Source organism: Pinus tabuliformis, chromosome 6, assembly GCF_031772625.1.
Source record: "Pinus tabuliformis cultivar Carrire ecotype Pingquan chromosome 6, CPIR1, whole genome shotgun sequence".
Lineage (NCBI taxonomy): Eukaryota > Viridiplantae > Streptophyta > Pinopsida > Pinales > Pinaceae > Pinus > Pinus tabuliformis.
Window position 1 is genome coordinate 1,753,450,676 of NC_142292.1, and position 18,243 is coordinate 1,753,468,918.

At 35.8% G+C, this 18,243-nt stretch overlaps 1 protein-coding gene across 1 annotated transcript; it reads left to right on the forward strand.

The window, feature by feature from the left end:
- Positions 1 to 911: 911 nt before the first annotated feature.
- Positions 912 to 4,721, forward strand: LOC149265942 (WRKY transcription factor 6-like). The gene is made up of 5 exons (XM_089394361.1): positions 912 to 1,037; positions 1,132 to 1,287; positions 1,652 to 1,999; positions 3,903 to 4,016; positions 4,135 to 4,721. The coding sequence occupies exons 1-5, from the start codon at positions 927 to 929 to the stop codon at positions 4,642 to 4,644; spliced, it is 1,239 nt and encodes a 412-aa protein (XP_089250487.1). The 5' UTR covers positions 912 to 926; the 3' UTR covers positions 4,645 to 4,721.
- The last annotated feature ends 13,522 nt before the right edge of the window (positions 4,722 to 18,243 follow it).

Below are 18,243 nucleotides of genomic sequence, written 5' to 3' on the forward strand. Positions count from 1 at the left end.
AGGATTAGAAACTACACAAAATACAGCATGACAATATAATGATATTATCATAATTTTTTTCCCATATTTTCACCTTATTTGGAAAATAGATTTCTGTTTATCCTTTCCTCTTTTTCACCTTTTTTGGGAAATAAATTTCCCTCATCGTTTCTTGTGGTGTGGAAAGGTCTTGAGGGCCTTACAGTGAGTGAATGGCTCTTCTCCGCTTCGGGGCTATTCTCACCTTTTTCTTCTTTTGTCGTACAGACCACAAGATGTCCCCCTATTAAACTTTAAACAAAGGCTACCTGTATTTCATAGCTTATCAGTCACTTTTATTGACTCCATTAAAGTGGATAATGTCAAGCAACTCGCTTTCGCTTCTGCAATTTGAGACCTGCAAAAATCAATCGATAATCAATGAATTTTCTTTATTAATAATTTTCAAAATCAACGTAGAAAATTCAGGATGCCAACTTTATGGCTGGACGCGACCTGTCACCTGTGTTTGGTCTGAGCTTTGCGTATGACACAGGGTATTCAATTGTCTCTGATCTGTCTGAATCCGATGGATAATCTTTGAAAGGAACCCTTTCAATTGTATGTATTATTTTTAAAATGATTGTAATTTAGTTTTTTTTAGGTTTGGTGGATAATATTTTTATTATTATTTTTTATTTTGATTGGGGTTTAGTATAAGATTTGTGTTTTCATTTTGATTAGGGATAATATAAAATTTGAACACAAAAGCTTCTAATTCTGCGAGATTTTATTTCCATAGCCATTATTAATTGAGCTACCCAAACCAACTAATTTAATACAATTTTATATAGCTCAGACTTTTACATTGAAAAAAATCACAAAACTGTAAAGCTATGTGATACCCACTTCTTCGACGCCAAAATTTTGTCGACGTGACCCGTCACTTGCGTTTGTTAGTGACGGCTATGGAATCCAGCCTAGCAGAATTGAAAGGGTTAATTAGGATTAGGTCACAAGAATTCACAGGCAGGAAGGCAGCAAACATTTCTTTGGAGATGGAGCGTCACAAACATAAGGTGTTGCAGGGAGTTCTCCCAGATATAACGTTATTTCCTTTAATATTGGGTGTTGTTTCTTACAGATTACATGGCTTGTAATTGATTTGTGCAGATCACTCTGCTTGTGGCTGAGATGAATGTTATAGACGAAGAGAATCGGCAACTCAAGTCTATGTTGAAGTGCATGAGTATTAAATATAATGACTTGCAGAGGCATGTCATGTCTTTGGTTGAACAGCGGAAGGGGAAGGACGTTGATGGAAGTCAGGTATGTTATATTGTTTTTCATTGTTTTTAATGATGGATAGATTGTTCATCTAAAACTTTGCAGTATACTGTTTATTTAAAACTTTGCAGAGAATATTATGTGTATGCAGTAATTACTTTCAAAAACAGCACTACAATCTATATACTTTTAACTAGTTGATTGATTTCAGAGAATTAAATATCTTGGTATCGTCAATTTTCTAAGAAATAAATAAATAGAGTGTTCACCTAAAACACACACAGTAAAGACTTCCAGAAACAACAATACAATCCACATGCTATTAACTAATTGATTTCAGATAATTAGGTATCATGGGATCATCAGTTTCCAAATTTCTTAGGGTTTTTGCCTTTTGATTTCGTAGATAATCCATCCAGATCATCGAGGCAATGATGTATCATATGCAAGGTACTCCAGTGGTGCAGTTGCCCCTCAATATCATCAGTTTTTTGAGTGCCCTGAACAACGATGGGAAACAGAGAAGAAGATTGCCAAATTTGTGGACTATCAGCCACTGTCTTCAAAGAAGAGGACAGTTAATTACTTGGAGTCGGCACAGATTGAGAATCGGATCAATTCGTGCCTCAATGATAGCCGCAGCCCCCGCAGTCATAAGAAGTCGCCGAATAAGAAGCATCACGCGCTGAGCCGAGGATCAGCGGCCACGCCCAGAAGAACCGTGTCCATGCGGACAACATCTGAGGCATCCGTGGTAATAATCGATTTCTGTTATGTAGAATTTATGTGAACGATCCCACACCCATCCAAAGGCCCGTTCACATAGAAATTTTTAGTTAAATTAAAACGCGTAGTAGTAAATTTCCCCACTCCTATCATTATTTGAAGTGGTGGGTCTTTTATTTAATTGATTTTCAAGAAAGTGAGTATAAGAAAGTAAATATGACTGGCATTTTTATGTAGATGTTACTCTTTTTTGATGGTCAGATTCTGGGATATTTTTCGAGTATTATAATTACTCTAACGTTTTTTTCAAATCCAATTTGGAAATTTAGTTTGGGTAAGGCTATGATATTATGCTGAGGTTTTCAGTTACGTCACAACTAATAGTTATTAGTAAATTTCCAAAGAGCCCTCACCATTACATTGAGGAGTAGTTAGTCCATTTAATTAATTCTCAATGACATGAATATGACAATTACTCCAACAATTACCAACTTGGTATTTAACATTGATATGATGTAGAAAATTTCGGGATGGATTGTTTAGAGTGGATGCCTTCAAGTTTGTAACCTGGAACACTTACATTGAGTAGTAGTTAGTTTGTTTAATTGATTCTCAAGTACATGAATATGACAATTACTCCAACAATTACCAACTTGGTATTTAACATTGGGTTGGACTGATATGATCTAGAAAATTTCCGGATGGATGGTTTAGAGTGGATGCCTTCAAGTTTGTAAGCTGGAACACTGTGTAAAAGTTCCACGGTGAACCTGGCTAATAGAAAAATCACATAAAGTTGGTCAGAGAAAAAGAGAACAGATACAGCTTGAGAGAAATAATGAATAATGAATTAGAATTAGTATAAGCTTATATTATATACTTTTAATTGGTTAAACTAATAAGCCATGGTAGTGAATCGTGGTAGTGAATCAGAGAGATGTGTGGAAACATCCATGCAACTCTCGAAACATCAATACTTAAAAAATCATCTCTTATAAGGAGGAAACATCTCCAATATCTCTCCTCAAGCACTAATAGAGAGAAGACAATGAATAAATCCTCACAAAAAACCATGTTAAATACCCATATTACAATGCCTCTAAATAATATAAAACAGCCAAAACAAGAAAAAAAAAGGAGAACCTCATAGAAAACCCACCCTCAAAGTGCAATGTACCACATAATAAAAAAAGAAATAAAAGGTAGGTACTAAGCAATTGTGTCCTTCACTCGAAGAAGATTGCACAAAAATTGAAACTTCTGTGCATTAAATGACAATAATGGAAATGGATGATCTGGTCATGAACCAACTCTATGATGAAATGTATATAGATCTTGATGTCTTTTGTCCACTATCGCTGCGTTGGGTTTTTGCAAAACTTTTACATGGTATACATATGTGTCAGTATGTAGTGGCTACTTACTGGTGTTGCCGACATCCTCCTCAGCTATTGATTACACTTCCAATTCATACACAAGGCAGGAGGAGTTCTTGCATTTGTGGAATCGTTAAACTTTCATAGTTCTATTGATTTGCAAATCATGGACCAAGTTAGGCAGGAGGAGTTCTTGCATTTGTGGAATCGTTAAACTTTCATAGTTCTATTGATTTGCAAATCATGGACCAAGTTTTCGTCTTTAGATTAGGGAAATAATGAAAAAATTGTTTTTATTATGTGTATAAAGTTAGGGTATCCTTAAAATCTTCGACATTATTAACATGGGCGCCGACAATTATTTGATTGTCACCACCTCTGTATAATTACAAAATATTCCGAGAATCAGCCATCGACATAAGCTCAGAAAGCTAGGCCATGCTTATCTATTGCAAAGCCCCATAACAACAACAGTGCATATATTTTTGCAAACAGTGCATATATTTTTTCTTTCCTTCCCTGTTTAAAGAAACTAATACGATCTATCCGAATCAGGGAGACGATGGCTACCAGTGGCGAAAATATGGAAGAAAGAAGACAAAAGGTAATCCGCTTCCAAGATCGTATTACAAATGTGCTTGGGCACCCAGTTGCCCAGTTAAAAAACAGGTTTGGCCTCCTCCTTTCCCCCAGAGAATTCTGCTATTGATGGTCTCATTGACTATGAAATACATGCAAGGCCGCCCGCTAGTATAAATATGTTAAAGCCATGGTGGATTTTGAGCAGGTTCAGAGAAGCGCCGAAGACCCCATGATTGTCATAATAACCTACGAAGGCAATCATACACATTCTCTAACTCCTCTGGTTATGGCTGCTAAGCACTCTGGCTTGTCCAAAATTCTCACTGGTGAGGGAACGAACACGGAAAATTTGGTTGCAGACAACCAATTTATACCCTGCATTGCCTCAATATCAACCTCGAGACCGTTTCCCACAATCGCTCTCGACCTCACAGACGACCTGACAAATTCAGTATCACAGTGTCTACATTTAGCGACAGGCAGCTTCCAGCCCTTGACTTCATTGCCGAACAATATGGGCCCCGGATTGGATCACTCATCAATCGTGCAGGATTATGTGGCTTCTGTAAAGGTAGATCCCAACTTCAATGCAGCCCTTGCTGGAGCAATAGCGGGCTCTCTTTTCTGTTCGGGTGGTCCAGTTCAACTAGGGATGCCTAAATGCTCTCCAAAGACACAATGTAGGGATGGTTCAACTCAAGAAACATTTGTGTAGACACTTGTTCTCTGTAGCGGTTATTTGGGAAATATCAAATGCTGTGGTATTGTCTCCACCATGAAATTTTTTGGTTATAGTGTAATCTGTATGTTAAAATAGTTTATATCGATTGCTAAATGAGAACCAGTCCTCAATTTGCACATATTGGATAGTTCGATGAATGGTATAAATGAATGGATGGTTGTAAATAATTTTAAATCAAAAATAAAAAAGAAGGTGCAATCAATAATTGATTTTTTTATTACATATTTTTTAATATTTTATAATTAAATAACATTCAATGAATAAGATTTAAAAATAATAATAATTATTTAATAATTAATTTATTACTTAATATTTATTTATTTTTGATGTTCATAATATAAATATTTAATAATAAAATAATATAAATAATAAAATTAAATATATTCTTTTGTAAGTTTGGAACAACTATATCTTAATTATGTTATAGGGAATTGGGGAATTGAACGAGTGATTTTACGTCAAAGAATACCATATTGTTTATGTTAATTAGGAAAGTCATAAAATAACAGTAACTCTTACTATTATAATAGTTAATTGAGTATAAAGTAAATATACATATGTATTGAACCCTATTTTTTTTAAAATGTTTTTTTCTGGATACAAAATTCCATAAACAATATTATAATATAAATATTATAACAATAATAAAATTATTATATTTTTATTAAAAAAATAATATAATAAAAATGAAATTACATGTACGAAGCTCCCCTAAACTGGAGAGTCTACGAACAAGGAACAACTTCCACAAAAGAGAAGATGAAAACTCTTAGTTTGATTGATAAATTGAAATGGTTGTTTTTGACTACAGATTAAAGATTATAATATTCAAAAGCCACAGGGATATGTATGCGAAGAAACACATATTTCTTTATAGATTGTCCATTTAATCAACATAGAATATAGATTACCAACATAGAATAAGGAAGTCCATAGCCAAGTATGTTGATGACTTTATATTTTCCATTAAAAAGGAGTATATGAAGAGTTTAGTTCAAGGTAAGTGAATGATTTCATGTTTTAGGTTAATAATAAATTAATTATATAATTATAATTTTTGAGTTATTATTAATTTTTAATGATAAGCTAATTACATAATTATGATGGCTTTAATTTTTTTATGATAAATTAATATTGTAAATATAAAATAGAAAAAATAAGATAAATTTAAAGAAAATATAAATGAGCAAAAAATTAATATACTTTAAAAAATAAATAAAGAATAATAATTAGATTATTTTTTTAAGACAAATGTTATAAGTCAAAATATTGAAAGCAATGTTAATGAAAATAGAAAAAAAAAAATTATAGAAGAGGTAAAATTTAATAATATATATTTTACTATAATATATATATATATATATATATATATATATATATATATTTTACTGAAGTAAGAGTAGTACCTTCTATATCATTAAGCCAACAAAAATTTACATAGTATACAAAAGTCCATCCAACACCGTGGACCCCGGCAAACAAAGCTAACCGCCTAAGGCATGACCATCAACCTAACAGAGATTGCCACTGAACCCTTGAAATGGGGAAATAGTAACATAGGAGAACTGCGGAGTCATCCGAATGGCTGCTCCCCCAACTTGCATTTTGATCTTAACCATCCAAACACCCCGAGCCATCCACCAACAGAGAGAGAAATTGCCTGACGAAGTCAAACGAAGTTTAACAATCCAGCCCACCAAACTGCACGATCGTTCCCGACCATAGATTGGACTTGCGAAATCCAACGGTAGGGAGACATATCGCATGGAACAAGGTATCCGAACAATAGTACCCGGGGAGGGCGGTATTCATTTCCACCCCCCTGCCACATGTAGGAAGCCAAATGGAATCGCTCCCAAAACACTAAAACCATTTCCTGCTTAAGGGTCATGCGATCACCTGAAAACCACCATAGCAGCGATTTTCCTTCCCGAAAAAGAAAATTATGGAACTTGCGGTTGTCGGAAAAGCCAAGTTTTCCATCCCTTGCATTTTCTCGTCTATGCCTGTCATGAAACCATGGAATGTTGTGATCCTTACTACGGTGCGCCACCCAGAAAACTGAGAAAACCCGTTAACGGATACCAGGGTTTTTGAGGCCAACCTCCGAAGAACAATCTGAAGAACAAAGGTGAATCATTCTGCAATATAGTCATTTCATACTCGCCTCCTTGGCTTTGTTACGAAATACATCCATATCCTCTTCTGCTTGCTCATTACAGAGAGCCTTTAGTCTACTCTGAGGCATCTCCTGCCACTTCCTCAAAACCTTGCCTTCTGTACAACACACTCCTTGGTTGGCCAGAATATCCGCCAGCTTATTGGCCTTTCTTTGAACATGGTTGAAACTAACTGTGCGAAGACCAAGGAGATGACTTTGAATTCTTTGGAAAACCAGGATAAGCCTCCAGTGTTTTGAACTTTCTTTGGTACAGCTCCATAGCCGATTCTTTTCACTGAATTAATGGTTAACTTAGATTTCGCTTCAGTAATTACATTTAAGTGGTTGTCCTGCTTCAGAAACTCTAAGCATTGTTCCAATGCCATTAATTCTGCCATGTTGTTGGTAGCTCTGCCTAAATGGCCATGGAAGATAAAGATAATGTTTCCTTCTTCATCCCTTAAAACCCCTCCAAAACCAGCAGTTCTCGGGTTTCCTTTTGAAGCACCATCAATGTTGAATTTCAAAAAACCTGTCGGAGGAGGATGCCAAAAGTCCTTCTCCTCTTCCCTTGTGATCCCCTTCCTATCCAGGCCTTGAGGAATGAGCCCCTACAAACCCAGTTGTTTGAGAATTCTTAAATCAGCCTCTGAGGGAGGATTCTTGGGGTGATTACAAACTATGGAGCCAACTGTCTCCTTAAGCTATTTCAAGGTTAGCTCAAACAGTCACTGAGGGGGATTCTTTTCATCCTTGAATATTCTCTTGTTCCTTTCTTTCCAGACATTCCATATAATGAAGCTTGGCATTAGGGCCCAAGCTGAGCTGAGGAATTCGTTGTCCGAGAAGTTTCTACTCCAATTATTTAGGGTATTAATGATACTCCCTTTATCCCTATCAGACTTTTGAAAAATGGTAGCGAATGAATCCCATAACTAGGAGGAGAAAATGCAGCTATTGAGAATATGCTCCATTGTCTCCTCTTGAGCTTTACAGAGCTGGCAAATAGAAGGCCCCAGAATGCCCCTCTTTTTGATATTGTCCCAAGTCAAGATCTTCTTTTGAAGAACTAACCACATGAAGAGTTTGATCTTCATCCACCCTTAGTGCCTCCAAATGTTCTGCTAGATCTTATGTAGAACATGGGAATCCACCTCTAAGAGAATACCTTTTGCTTCCTTTAGATTAAAGGTGCCCTCTTTATTGTTGCCCCATCTTAGTTCATCCTGCCCCCCTGCTACTAAGATCATCCTTCTAAGTTCTTATGCTTTTATTTTCAAGGGCCTATCATCACCGCAATTAATATTTCTCTAGATTCTCCACTTTTTTGTATTCTGAGTATGATCCTAGAAATCCTTTACCTTATTTAAGCCTTGGATGTTTGTTTCATTCTTAAGGCTCAAAAAGTCCTCTTTTAGCAATGTTGGTTCTTGTTGCCATCTATCCTCCCAGAATAGTGCTAGATCTCCCTCTCTGATTTCCCAGAAGCTGTTTTTTTTGTACTAGACTCCTGTTCTCCCAGGCTTTATTCCAGATGTATGACCCCTTTATATTTCCAGACATTCTTATGAGGTCACTTGTTTGCCAGGAGTTGGCATATTTTTCTTTCCAAATACTTGCCCATTGAGCTTTTGGATCATGAACCCAACGCCACCATAGTTTGGCCCCTAAAACATTACTAAGAATCTCCTGGTCATCCAAGCCAAGGCCCCCATGGTGCTTGGGTCTACAAATTTTTCCCAGGAAACCAAGGCCCATTTCTTCCTAGTCTCCTCCTTACCCCAGAGAAAGTCTCTTTGGATATTTCTGAATTGCTGCAGAACTCCTTTTGGAGCTGGGAGAGCTGATAACATAAAAACAGGGATAGCTTGTAGTACAGCCTTTGTAAGGACCAACCTGCCTGCTAGATTTAAAGCTCTACTGGTCCATTTTCTGACTTTGTCCTACATCTTATTGATCAACGGTTCCCAAATTCTCTTGTGCATCAATTTGGCAGTTAGAGGAACTCCCAAATATTTTGAGGGGAGGGAGTCCCATTGAAAACCTAGAATTCTGGAGATATTTCTCTGAATAGCAATATTGGTATTAAAGAAAAATATTTTTGATTTGGAGAGATTGAATTCCATACCTATAGCCCAGGGAAAGTCATTCGGGATTTGTTTGTATCTAAAGCTTCTTTGACTGTGGGGATTCCCTATAGCATGGTGTCATCTACAAATTGTTGATGAGTCAGAGCTTGACCATTCTCTATTAGTTGAAGGCCCTTGATCTTACCCGTTGCTTTAGCATGCTTGATAGATCGACCAAGTCCTTCCATCATGAGGATGAAAAGAAATGGAGAAAGTGGGTCTCCCTGCCTGAGGCCTCTAGAAGGAATGAAAATCTCAGAGGGAGAGCCATTCACCAATATTGAAAAGCTAGAGGAAGTCACAAGGGCCATAACCCATCTCACCCAATTATGATCAAAACCAAAGGAAATTAGAACTTTCTTGATGTAGGTCCAGTTCACCTTGTCATAAGCTTTGGCAATATCCAGTTGCATGATCATTCCCGCCTGCCTCTTGCTAGTCAACGAGTGAACCACCTCGTGAGCTTGAATAATGTTATTTAGAATTTGTCTACCTTCCACATAACCTGATTGTTCCCCTGAAACAAGTGAAGGAAGTAGAGGTTTGAGCCTGTTGGCTACTACCTTGGATATGATCTTGTAAACCACATTGCATAAAGCTATGGGTCTATACTTATCAGGAGTTTGAGCAATGTCCTGTTTAGGGATCAGGGAGATGAAGGAGGTATTGAGCACTTTCAGAATAGTTTTGTTCAACCTGGAATCCTCCACTACATTCAAAATATCCTGTTTAACTATATTCCAGCAAGCTTTAAAAAAATCCACATTAAAACCATCCGGGCTGGGTGCTTTGCCATTCTGCATTTCTTTGAGGACCTCACTAACTTCCTCTTCTGTTACTGGCCTATTAAGGTTGAAATTGTCCTCTCTAGACACCAGCTTAGGAATGTGATTAGTTACTTCCCTGATGGACTGCTCTCTGTCTGAATTGTTTTCCTGAGTTATGCCACAGAAGTGCTGAACCAATACAGAATCTATATCTTCATGGGAAGTATGAAGCTTCCCATCCTTGTCCTTGATCAAGGAGATTCTGTTGTGGGCTCTATTAGCCATGGTAGATCTATGAAAGAATCTAGTGTTACGCTCTCCTTCCTTCAGCCATTGAACTCTTGACTTTTGCCTCCAAAATATTTCCTCTTGTTTTCCCAAATTATCCCATTCTTGATGATATCTATCAACTTGATCACTTTTGACTTTATCAAAGCCTTCTGTAATTAGAGCTTGATTGAGTTCCTGCATTTTGATTTCCACTTATTTTTTTTCCACAAAAATGTTGCCAAAATCATTCTTGTTCCAATCCTTAAGCCTGAGTTTGATGTGCTTTAATCTTTTATGCAAAAGGAACATTCTTGTTCCTTGAATCTGTAAATCTTCTGACCACCATTTTTCAATATTGCTGATGAATTTTGGGTGAGAAAGCCAGATGTTCTCAAATCGGAAAGGTCTGTTCCTGGGAGTACCTATGCCCTTGATTTCCAGTTGAACCGGCCAATGATCTGAGCCTCCAAAAGGAAGAACTCTTGTTGTTATTTCCTTATCTATAAGCATAAGGTCTTCTGAGATAATGAATCTATCTAATTTGGAGGTGACCTGAGCCTCTCCTCCTCTTTTATTATTCCAAGTAAAGAGGCCATTGTTCGTTTCAGTATCAACAAGATTCATATTATCTGTAAAGGTTTGAAATGTGACAGAGTCTTTACTTAGAGCTCTGGTTCCCCCTCTTTTTTCTGAAAGAGATTTGATCATGTTGAAATCCCCTCCCATGATCCAAGGAATTCCTGCATGTCTATCCCTGAGCTCCACAAGGGAATCTAGAAACTTGAGTTTATCCTCTGTTCTTTGGGGGCCATAAACATTCATAACTAGATAGGTATCCTTATCTCCTACAGGCTGAATAATAACTAATAAATAATTCCTAGATGCCTCTACATCTATTATGCCAATTTTTTGGGGGTTCCAAAGAGTGAGGATGCCCCTTGCTGTATTCTCTTCTTTGACTTCTAGAAACTCAAATCTATTGAGCCATTTGCTATGAATTTGTCTTAATTTTTGAATGGAACATTTTGTTTCCTGGATGAAGATTATGTCCGGTGTCGCTTGTTTCATTCTATTACTAAACATTCTATGTTTTCTTTTACTACCTAAACCCCTACTATTCCAAGATGTGAACTTCATAATTAAAGATTTTCAAAGGAGTAGCTCGCTAAATCTTTCATCTTACCTGAGTTTATCATTAGCTTTCCACACTCCATCAACAACTCATTCTACTTTTTTCTACATCTTTTTTTTTTCCGGGATTTCTGGTGGCTAACCCAGGGGTTGTTTTCATCATTTTCACACCTTTATTATCCTGCTTGTTACTATTTTTTTCTTTCTCAAACCCCTTGGCCTGAGTTTTCCATAAAAACAACTGTTGTATTCTATTGAGCTCTTCTTGAGGTACCGAATCTACCCCTCCCGTGGTTCCCTGAATCAAGAACCCTTCTAGATCTAGGTGTTCCTTGTCAAGAATCTCTTGAAGCTCCTGGTCCTCCAGTTCCATTTCACTTTGGGTCATTTCTAGGTCCATCTCCAGTTCTGCATCACTCATCATAGTTTCTTTTTGGTTATCAATATCCTTTATTTGTTTCTAAGTATCTTCTTTCTCCTTTTCCTCTGGACTCCCTTCCATTGCTTGATCTTCTTTTATACTCACTTCTTCCTCCTCAAGAACTTGGAACTTGTTCTGACTGACCTTTTTCCCTTCATTTAGATGTTGTTTTGGCCCTCTTTTTCCTCCTTTTCCTTTATTTACCACTTTGTGAAAACTATCATTGTCCTTCACTACATTAACTTTTCCCTCATTTTCTTCTTTACAGAGGGGGTAGTCTCTGTAAAGGTGCCCGTGTTAATGGCATCTACGACATCTGAATGGAATATGATCATATCCTACTGCTTGCACCCATTCTTCATCATAAACTTCCAAGATTAACTCATCCAGAAGGGCACTAGATAGATCCATTTCCACACATATCCTTGCGAAGGAATTATATTTTCCTTTTCTTGTCACTTTGGAGGCTTTGACAAACCGACCTAATTTATTTCCTATAGCCGCTAACAATTCTATTTGTCAGTAATCACGAGGTAAAGAATAGAGCCTTACCCAGACTGGTATAGAATTAAAAGTTTCACGCTCTGGGACAAAAGTCATCATCCATGGCTGCATATAGAGGCCAACTACTGCATAGAAGTAGGGCCCTCCTTCAAACACTCCGTCTTTGTCCTTAATGTTTGTGAACACTACCGTGAAGAATCCCTTTGACCCAAGATGTAGGTCAATGCTTCCTTTAGGTTTCCAGTGATATTTGATCCATGTTTGTAGAGCTTTTTCAGTGGGCCATAATCCCATGAATTTGCAGATAATAGCATAAGTCCTCATGTGATCCCTGTGCGCCTGCAGAGCAAGATCATTTAAGACTACCCTAGGTGAAATCTTAGCTTTGGGTTTGCATGGTCCCTTTTGTTTTTTGTCTTTTGCTCCCTGTATTTTGTCTTCTTCCTCCTTGTCTTTTGCATCATTATTCTTCTTGGTTTTGGTTCCTCCTATCTCCTCTTTTAGGTTCCTTCTCCTTTCCTTTGCAGTACTATTGTCATTTTCTAGAGGCTTCTTGCCTCTATTGGCTATGGCATCCTTGTAGGAGGGAGTGGAGCTCCCTCCTCTGCGCCCCTCCATGAAGATCAACCTCTGTAACTGTCTGAAACCCTCGTTGTTCTCCCGCTCCTCTCAAAACTCACTATCCTTCACTACCTTTCAACAATCAAGGCATTTCAATTCTATCGTATATTTAATTATAAGTTATGAGATACAATATGATAGAAAAAGAAACAGGAGACAAAATCAAATTTTAGATAAACAATAGGGAATAAAATTAATGGGATTGTTGTTGGAGTCTCATAAAAGAAGAGAGAACTTAGTTTTTTGAAGTGCACTGTTGAAATTAGGGAATCATGTTCAACAAAATGAGGAAAAGTAAAGGAGGGTCATCTTCAAGGTCAAGTTGAAGCTCAATGGTAAGTGTTATAATTTAGTTGAGTTGAGGGAGCAAAGGATCGAGAGGCTGAAACCCTAGTCACCTGAACCTTTGTTTCATACCTCTATCTAATCATGTTATTGGAGATTCCATTTTCAAGTCATTCTACCGATGTTGTTGGCTCAGACTCTGTGTGGCGTGTGGGTTCGTTTGATCATAGTCACCTATGCATGTTTGTTCTCCATTGTATTCATATTTCAGTCGGGGTCATGTTGCCACTAGTTCCGTGTAAGGTTTGTTTGTTTCTCATAATGCTTTGTTTGTGCCATTTCTTAACCCCATTGCACCATTGTTTCTGTCTTTGCCTAATGGTTGTTCATGTTTACAAGTTTGCATGATGTCGTGAGCTTTTAGTTTGGGTTTGGTTTCCCTACCTAGTTTTTTAAGATGCTCGTTCCTGGAATGTATGTTTTGGGCTCCCTAGGAATCTTGTGCCCAACATTTCTATCTTTCTTGGGTCATGTCTATGAGCTACATTGATCTATTTTGTTAGCACGGACTATTTACACTCTAGCTTTTTGGGAGTGCCTTTCCATGCCCATATTTTTTGTAGGGTTTTTCCTTTATGTTCCCTATGGTTTTCTTGTGTGGAACATAGGGCTTTTCAGTGCTTTACCAAATATGTAGCTATTTTCTCCTAGGTATATTTTCCAAGCTGGCCTTTTGGGTCTTTCTTTAAAGGGATTTTTCTCTTCCATTTGTGTGTATCTTTGGAATGTGATTTCACATATGCAGAATGTAATTTAGTTCATCTTTGATGAATAAAATGATGCATCATTTTCTACGAAAAAAAGTGTTATAATTTAATTACTAAAATGAAAATATTTTCTAAGTATAAGGTCTTGTTTTGTGGAAATTTTTCAAAGATCTTTATTTTTATTGGATAGTATAGGTAGTAGAGAAGGTGGATGGCGAGAAGTTTTAACAAAGGTTTTAAATTGGTGTATTTAAATTGTGTTAAGTATATTTATGTTTTTGTAAGTGTAATTCACATATGTATTAAATAATTAAATATACTAAATATCATAATAATTAATTTATGATAAAAATCAATTATTTAGTGTTAAATACATTTTAAATGATTTTGTTTAAACTTATAAGCACATTGGCATGTTACTATCTACATGGATGGAATGAAGTTTAGACATCTCTCTCTCTCTCTCTCTCTCTCTCTCTCTCTCTCTCTCTCTCTATATATATATATATATATATATATATATATCGATGCATTCCAGTAGATGAAAAATTAATGTATTTTTTATATAGGTGTACCAAAATTAAATTATTATTTTTGTTACCACACATTAGGAAGCATCATTAAATGAAAAGTGCATTAGTCTTGATGATAAACCACACTAGATGGTGTGAAATGCATAGATAGTTATTATAATGTAATTTTTACCGAAAAAAATTCAATATACATAATGTTTAGATATTTGTATATGTAATATTGATATCTATTTAAAGATAACCAAATTATACTGGTTTGCTTCAATTGAAAGAGCATTGAAGCATTCTTTTGGCAACACATATTATTGTGCATTATAAGAAAATCGATGCATTGATGCATCTATATGTAAGAAGAACTAAAATAAGTTTAGGCATTTTGTTATAAATTAGAGGTTTTTATTTAAATAAATAAATAATATTGTTTGCAATAGTGTGCCTCATGAAACATAGTTTTATCTTACCATATTAAAATAATTAAAATAATTTGAATTGAGTGCCACTCCTCTATGAATGCAATAATGCATCTTTCTATTAGTTGCATAAGATTAGGGTAAAATAAGAGAACTATCAAATTATAATTGCATTTTTACTTTTCTTAACCACGAGTGCTCACCATACATGTATGCCTGTTGTTAGTGTTAGTGTGTTGACATTTTCCTTAAGTAAGGTGCTTCATCATGGAATTGGTTCATTTTGAAATTTTGTAAATAGTACCCTATGTTCATTTTCCTCTACATGGAAACCACACCTCCCTTGTAATTTCAGTTTTACTTTTCTTTAAGTACTTCCAACCACGCAAGCACACCATGCATGTATGATTTCCATGTTGTTAATGCTAGTGGGTTTCTAGATTCCTTGAGTAAGGTGACTCATCAATGGAATATGTTTGTCACCTCCTCATTTACATTTTTAGTGGGCTTCAATTTGTTCCCCTAACCCACACTTCACACACACACACACACACACACACACACACACACACACATATATATATATATATATCCATGTTATTTGGCTTACAGTGAATATGTGATGTGCCACATAAATTTATAGCATTCATTGCTGATAGTGTGCCACCTTATAGAAACAACACCAACATATCATAAAAATAAAAATAAAAATTTTCATGTTGGGTACCATTTTAGAAAATGAGGAGGTATAGTAAGTAGTGCTTCTTCATATTGTAAATGCATCATTAAGAAATATATATATTTAGAATATGAAGAATCATTACTTCTCGGGACTCTAGGAAATTTAAGTCGGCACCCTTAGTGGTGTCTCTATACACACGAAGTAGATTGATAATAAAAATTCAACTGAACATTTTCACATACTTGATGTTTCATTTTTGGATGTACAATGACATCAATACTAGTGCTCTACTACATATATAACAGACTATTAAATATGACTACTAAATATGATCCCCACTCTTTGTTTGTACATGAAATGAATTTTGGAGACATCATTGGTATTTCACGCCACTCTTTCTTTGTACATGAAATGAATTTTGGAGACATCATTGGTATTTCACGCCACTCTTTCTTTGTACATGAAATGAATTTTGGAGACATCATTGGTATTTCACCAATGTTGTAAGTGGACATTAATCCTAGATTAGAAATATATTTTTCCCCAACTGGGAAGTTCATTGGTTAGGAGGAGCATGGAAGCTCCTATTCTATTTTCAGAAATTTAGATAAGTAACTGGGTTGTTGGTATATTGAGATTGAATATGCCAAGGTTTATTATTGTTTCTAAGTAGGACATAGAAGTAATTGAAAATATTTTCATATATAAGCTTATGGTTATTAACGAAAACGGGTAATTCTGTAACAGTTAATTCTGTAGGAATAATTTTGTACAATAAACTGTGAGTAATTATGTGATTGTTATAGGTAATCTTTCATGGGAATATTGTGTGTGTGTGTTCATGTAAATGAATAAGAAGGTATATATGACAAGCTTAGCATGGTTAGGGCGAAGTTTGAGATAAATTACTCAGGTTACCCTCTACTATCATGTAGTCTCAGTCAAGGGACAAGCCCTTTAAAAAACTTAGAAGTCCTCAAACTAGAAACTAGGAGTTTGAGAATCTACTTTATGTGTTTAGAATTGTCCATAATTATTATATTAGTTATGTACTAGTATAAATATACATGTAATCAATTGGGAGAAAAAATATTTCTAAAAGACAAATATTGAAAGTACTTATACTGAGCATAAGAATAAAAGGTTGAAACCCAAATACATCAAGTGGTACAATCATAAATAACCTATAGTTAAAAGAAGATATGATGTTATCACTAATTGAATTATAACTCTACATAAACATTTATAATGATGTGCAGATTTAGTTTCTATTTTGCACAAAAATATTCCCAAAATGATCATAATTCCAAATGACATTATAAACCTGTAGGGTTTTGGTATAAATATATAGTAAATAAATAGACTATATCAAAATATGTGTAGCCTTAATAGGCTTTAACAATTATAGCTGACGGCCAAGGGAATTCGATATAATCAATTATGAAATATTTAGTAATGCGGACGTAAGGTGAATTTGTACCGCAACTCGAACTAGATAAACAAAATATTCACTTGCATGTTTTATGCATGTATAGGAATAAGGGAAGTCTCAACCAAGACCAGGCCTAATGTTCTTATTTCTTCCATTTTGAATTGAGAACATACAACAGAAAACCATGGAGAAGGAAAGCATAAATTCCAAAGTACTTGAAACAACCTGGAAATCAAAACCCTAAATCCTGCCCTAAGGAAAAGGTCTAATTGAGGATCTAGTTGAGTCCAATTCTACCTACAAATAATAACAAGATTTGAACATGTTAATTGGATAGAAATAAGGTGGAAAAAATAACAAAGGATTTAGGAAAAAATGTAACAGGAGGTTAAACCCACAAAAATTACTTGAGGAATGTTAAATGAAGGTCTAATACTTCGACCCTATGACAAAGTTTAAACTATCAGTTCAATGCATATAGAAATTGATGCAAGGAAGGAGAAGTAATAAGAGAATATTTGCAAGAAGTAAAATTGATACATACCTTATGAAACTTGAAATATAGTGATCGCATCTGGAAGGAAGCCACCTCAAAATATCAGAACAACATTCTTAGGGATATTGGAACATAGGTTTAGGACCAAAAATAGAAGTACTATGAAAAGAAGAAAAGTAAATTATTAGAAAATGCAGATATATTGGTAGGAAATGACTATCATAGAATAGGAAGAGAAAAGTTATTAAAACAAGATTTGTAAATGCATTACAAAGAAATATTCCTAGAAGCAAGCCATCGAATGTGATTCTTGAGTGCGAAGGTAACAAATGGAATTGTTTTTTTTTCATAGCATGTGGTTTGTAGAACTCCGACAGTAGATCTCTATAAAGCAAATCAAGAAGGACAGGGGGGGGGGGGGTAGTTACCATAACTGCCCTAGAGAAGATCTATCCACTATTGGATTACCACCCTTAATCACAATTGTTCCACCTCTACTAGATCATGTAGATCTCTCCAAAGATAGGGGAAGGCCCTCATCTCAAGGAGGAAGATCATAGGGATAAGATTGAAGGGAAATATTGGGAGAGCTTGACCACATCCACAATGAACAACCTCCATCTGGTCATTTTGGAAACCTCTAGATCACGAAGCTTCTTGTCCTCTTTGGGAAAACTTGCCTTTTAGGGATTAGTGTGCATATCCAAGTAAAAATTGTGCTTCCAGTGTGAGGCTCGTATAGTGCAACTCGTCATTAGCACACATTTCCAGTGTCATAGTTGCACTGGCCCTAAAATTAGGGTTTTGAGCTTACTTCTTCAGGGAAGGCTCAAGGCATGTTTTCATTAAGTCCTTAGGGAGGATCTGGACTGCATATCAGGATGGGTACACTACATAATTTCCAAGCTTCGGGAACTCTAGGGTATGACATAGGGAAGTACAGGAGGCGTGACAAAATACTAT

Coding starts and splice junctions, on each gene's coding strand:
- LOC149265942 (XM_089394361.1), top strand. CDS start 927: ATGGAATCCAGCCTAGCAGAATTGAAAGGGTTAATTAGGATTAGGTCA. Junction 1,038..1,131: donor TGGAGCGTCACAAACATAAG/GTGTTGCAGGGA, acceptor TGATTTGTGCAG/ATCACTCTGCTTGTGGCTGA. Junction 2,000..3,902: donor CAACATCTGAGGCATCCGTG/GTAATAATCGAT, acceptor TATCCGAATCAG/GGAGACGATGGCTACCAGTG.